At 38.8% G+C, this 5,528-nt stretch overlaps 1 protein-coding gene across 1 annotated transcript; it reads left to right on the top strand.

Annotated features, from left to right (window-relative positions):
* Window positions 1-3,837: 3,837 nt before the first annotated feature.
* Window positions 3,838-5,142, top strand: HRG_06466 (o-methyltransferase domain-containing protein; the record flags this gene model as incomplete). Its single annotated transcript, XM_044864937.1, has 5 exons — window positions 3,838-4,141; window positions 4,202-4,328; window positions 4,386-4,843; window positions 4,903-5,031; window positions 5,081-5,142. The coding sequence occupies 5 exons, from the start codon at window positions 3,838-3,840 to the stop codon at window positions 5,140-5,142; spliced, it is 1,080 nt and encodes a 359-aa protein (XP_044719877.1).
* Between the last annotated feature and the right edge of the window lie 386 nt (window positions 5,143-5,528).

The following is a 5,528-nucleotide window of genomic DNA, read 5'->3' as shown; positions in this document are numbered from 1 at the left end:
TATCGGCGCTATCTTACTTTATAGTCGCTATATATATAATCTACCGCGTAAAGGATCTTTATTTCGTTACGATAAAAGCGTCTAAGCGCTGCCCTAAAGGCGTCCTCTAGATTATAAGTCTAGTCTAGACGTTTCTATATATTAGTAGGTTAAGATAATTATGCGATGTTTTTAATCTTAACCTCGCTACCGCGACTACCGTCTAATTTAAGGGAGTAGGACTATCGACGCTTTCCTAAATAGATAGCGATAGCGCTAGTACGTTTAGTAATTTCCTCCTCTAATTATATAACGCGGTCTTATAGGCGTTTCGTCTCCTCTAGCTCCTTAATACGCGCTTATAGGGCCGTAAGCTTTTCTTTATAAGTCGACGGTCTTACGCCTATAGGTAGCGATATCTTCGATATAGTTAGAATATCGTCTATAATAAGGGTCTATTCTAAGGATATATCTTCCGGTTCTTTATCTCCTAAGTAGATACTTAATATATATAATAAAGAGGCCTCGACTAGTTAACTACTACGTCGCGCTATAGGAGCGTTACGTAGTCTTCTTTAAGTAGCTATCTCTACTAAGTAACTAAAAAGGAAAGCTTTAGAAATTATAAGTAAATATATATTACGGTATAATTAGTTAGGTAGTAGAGATAGCTAGAGGTACTATACTATATATATTATATTCTCCTCGTTATAAGACTAAAGCTTATAAGAAGAGGGATTTTTCCTCTTTAGTTAGAGTAGTAAGAGGTCTATAATATATAAGCGGGGTAAGTACGATTCCCTACTAATACCCTACTAATATATTAGTACTACGTACCTAAGTACTTTATTAGCCTATACCTCTTAGTAGCGCTCTTATATAACGATATTATCTAGGCCTACTTAAAAGAGGAAGAAGTAATTACTAGGGAGGCTATAAAAGGCTTATAATAAAGGTATAAGATAACTAAGCTAAGGGAGCTAAAGTAGTTCCTAGGGATATAAATCCTTTAGAATAAGTCCTAACGGACTATCTAGCTTACCTAGGACGCCTATATCGATAAGGTTACTTATAAATTCCTCCTTAATTCCCTAGATAAGAAGCTTCCTTTTATACCTATATTAAATAAAGAGCCTTTACTTAATCTATCCTTTTAAGCTAGGGAGTAAGAGAAATATTAATATTAATAAAAGGTAAGCTCCTTACTTTTATTAGCTATTTTTACTAAACCGGATATCTCTTTTACGGTCTCTTAGCTAGCTAAGTATAACTAGAATCCTAGCCCTAGGTACTAAGAAGTAATAGACTAAGTAATCCTTTATTTCTATTTAATAAGATTATATAGTTTATACCTTAGAGGGTAGGGAAAGAAATTAGCTACTAAAATCTTCCTTTATTTAAGCGATTTATCCTTTATAAATAATTCCTTAAATAGAAAGAGCTTATAAGGGTATATTATATCCCTTTTTAAAGGAACTATTACTTAGAAAGCTTCGAAGCAAGCTACTATTATAACTTTTAGTATAGAAGTAAAGCTACTAGCTCTTTTAAAAGTATTAAAAGAAGCGATTTTCCTTAGCTAGCTATTAATATCTCTATAACTATAAATTCCGACCCTATTATCTATAAAATATAATATTATATAGACTATATAAATTCTAATAGAAAACGTAACGCTATTAACCTAGCTATAGTATATTAATATCTATTAGTATTAGTTATACTAAGAGGTTTAAAGGGGACTTATTTCTATCTATTAAGTTCTAATAGTATTAATAAAAGTAAACGGTCTTATAAAGCCCCTACTAAAGTAAAAGCTAGCTATCTTTTTATAGTAAACTAAGCTAGAAGATATCTATAAGAACCTATCCTTAGAAGCCCGCCTTAAGAGTCTATAAGAGGAGCTAATAGCCTATATAAGAAGGTAATATCTATAGCTAAAGAAAAGGAAGAGTTTTTCCTTTTAAAGGGCCCCTTATTTTAACTAGGTTTCTCCCTTCTAAAATAGCCCCCTTTCTTATAGGACTTTCCCTTCTTTAGGCCCTTATTCCTTAAAGTAGGTCTAAAAAGGCCTAGGGACCTAAAAGGGTCCTTACTTTACTTAAGTAAAGGGATAAGTATAGAGCTAAGAACCTCCTCTATATACCTACTAGCCCGAAGCTATATAAGCTATGCCCTTACTATAAGGGCAAGCTATAGCTAAGGGGGTATATCGAAGTATAGCTTAATTTTATAGTTCTTAGAGATATCTTATAGTAAAGGGCACTAAGGAAGCTAAAAATACCTAGCATAAAAAAAGGAAGAAGGAGCTAAAAGGAGGTATAAAGAGGAAGGTAGGGGTATAAGGGGAAGTAAAAGTAGCGATAGCTTCCTATAAAGGTAGTAAAAGATAAGACGGATATACTAGTAACGGCTAGAAAAGAAGGGAAAACCTAGTAAAAAGCTCGGTAGTTATAAGGATATTAATAGCTTCTTTAAGTAGGATCTTCTTTATTAATTAAGATACTAAATAGGTATAAAAAGGGGCGTTAAATAAAAGAAAGAAGGATAATTAAGGCAATATAATAATCACTCCCTTACTATAATTACTGCCCTTATAAGAATTAAATATCTCTGCCCTACCTATCTAACCCCTTACTTTTAATTTTACCTTTATATATTTTATCCCCTTCTTATATCTCTCTTTATAAGACTAATAGCTATATAAGGCTATACTAAGGGGGGCGTAATACGCTATTCGCGATAGTTCTAAGTATATACTTTTTTTATATTTTAAGCTTAGTTTTAAAAACTTAGCTAAGAAGATATAATAATATTTAAGAATTTATAGCTACTTTATTTATAGTAAGAAAACACCTTTCCTTATATTAAGATAAGAGAGGGGTATATATAAGTATAGTAACTATATATAGCTAGCTAAAAAAGGCTATTAAGATATTCCTATACTTAAGTTAAGCTTATATAATATCCTTAAGCTAAGAGAGTTATATTAGTTAAGTAAGCTCCTTTATATATAACTATTAGGTCTACTAAGTATAACTATAGCTTCTTATACCTACTCTCCTTAATAGTAAGGTATTTAGTTTTTACTACTTTTAGATATAAGCTAGTACTATCCTTAATCCTTATCCTCCTAATTCTATAAATCCTACTAAACCCTACGCACCCTATTTATACTTATAGCTAGGTCGTTATTATAAGTAGAACTAATCGCACTTATATATATCTCTTATCGTACTTACGCCCTATTTTTAAGATATATTCTAACGCTAGCCTGCCCGCCTACTTATACTACGCGAAGCTGGTAAGTATCCGTACCGCCTAAATGCCCGCCGCACCCGCGCTTGCGCCCGCCCGCATATACAGCCTCGCGCGGTACAAGTAGGCGGGGCGGGCTAGCGCTAGTACGTATCTTAAAAAATAGGGCGTAAGTGCGATTAAAGATACGTATAAGTGCGATTAATTAATTCTACTTATTCTTATTAAGTGACTAATGCTATTAAGGTCGCTTTTATAACCGCTGTCGTGCTATGTATGAGCCGTAACTGTCTGACAGTATCTATATAGATATCCTGCCGCGTGCGGGGTATATGACGTATTACTTCTAAGGAGTCTTATAGGTATTACTTAGGTAGCATGGCCCTCTCGAAACGACGGTGGCTACTTATTATACTTAAGTACGTATAATATAGATGTCTCCTATTCCCTCGTAGTCTACTCACCCTCATCTATAAAACACACCACACCCGCAGCATCAGATGAAGACGGGTTCTTTTTTAACATTTCAATAGTATCATAATCGAGTGCTCGTTATATTCGTTTAACATGGCTCAAACCACTTTCGCAGAAATCGCCGCCATGGCAGCCAAGTTAGAGTCTTTAATCCAGCAGCTAGCTGAGACAACCGAGAGCATCCGGAACAACCCCGCTTCGTTTCATGCCTCTACCAATCAGCATGCTAGACTCGCTGACGCCCTCCAAGTCCTCCGGGCAGAAACGAGGCAGCCCACAGACGTGGTTCTTGACCTGCTTCCCCACTTGGCAGAATTGACCGTGTTGCGGCTTTTCATTAAATGGAAGGTGTTCGAAAACATTCCCGCCGATGGTGAGATATCATTCAGAGACTTGGCTTCCAAGCTTGGTGCCGAAACGAATCTCATAAGTAAGTTCGCCTTGCCGGCTACTTTGGTCACACCACAAATCTAAGTTAATGCGCTTCAAGCCCGGTTTGCTAGTGTTCTGGTAGCCAGTGGCGTTTTGAAGCAAGTCGGGTACGATCGCGTTGCTCACTCCCCCATGTCCCCTCTCTTCACATCCGGTTCCCCTGTGAGCGCTTTTGCGCAGATAACGTAAGTCGTGATTTTGGTAAGCTAGTCATTTATCGCGAGGCTGACAAAGTTGAACAGCTTCGATAATGATCTGAGATCACTGCTCGCCATGCCCGACTATTTCGAGCGCTATGGGCTCAAAGAACCTGCTGGCAGATATCATACGGTCTATTCGTTTTCCGCTGGGGACCCTGAACTGACAGTCTGGGAACAAATGAACAAAAACAAGACTAAAATGGCAGACTTCATGACCACCATGGCTGTGTTGGATGAGGGAATAGGAACGACCTATGACTTCAGTTGGCTCCGCCTAGAAGCAAACTCGTCCAAAGACAGAGTTCTTCTCGTCGACGTTGGCGGCGGCCGAGGTCAAGCAGTCAGAGCCATCTGCCAGGCCGTACCCGACCTTCCTGTCAACCGTTGCGTGGTGGAAGATCTCGCCGAGGTGGTTGAAGAAGCGAGATTGTCCGCCGAAGGGGAAATGAAAGAAGCCCAGTTCGTTGCTCTTGACTTTCACAAAGAGCAGCCGGTGAAAGGTACTTGTTCTATGTATATCCAGTTATATAACGATTGCTGACCTGTACTCGGATAACAGGGGCATTGCTGTACTATTTTCGCCACTGTCTGCATGATTACGGAGACGAGGATTCTGTGTGTATGCTTCAACAGATTCGAGATGCCATGGTGGCCGACAGCAGGCTCCTCATTGTGGAACAGATCCTAAGTAACCCGCCGTCTATGATTGGTTCGACAACCGATATTTTCATGTCTAGTCTCGGAGGCAAGGAACGGACGCTTGAATGTTTCCGGTCTATCACGTCCCGCGCTGGGCTAAATATTAAAGAGGTATATCTTTTCGGAGGGTCAGGTGACTCTGTTATTGAGTGCGTGCGGGTGTAATCTGGTCGGAACGCGATTCATGGGGTATTTTTACCAATCTGTCGTGGTTCAGTATGGTCCTTTCAACACGCTGTGATGGAAGGGACTAGAGAGGCACGGCGAACTTGGGGCTTGGGACTCGGGGCCAGTGAGTTCTACCTTGTAATTAGGCAATGTAGCACAGCACTGCGACCGCTAACAAAAAAGCCGCCGTGCATCACCGTATGTACAGCTTCGGAGAGCTAAGACAGCGAATTTCCCCTTTCATGCTTTCTTGGGACCTTAGTGGCCTCTAGATGCTTCCTCTATGAAATATTGATTCCACAAGCTAGCATCAACATC

Source organism: Hirsutella rhossiliensis (genome assembly GCF_020360975.1).
Source record: "Hirsutella rhossiliensis strain HR02 chromosome Unknown scaffold00006, whole genome shotgun sequence".
NCBI lineage: Eukaryota > Fungi > Ascomycota > Sordariomycetes > Hypocreales > Ophiocordycipitaceae > Hirsutella > Hirsutella rhossiliensis.
The sequence above is the reverse complement of the archived record's forward strand: the minus strand, read 5'-3'. Positions and strand labels throughout refer to the sequence as shown.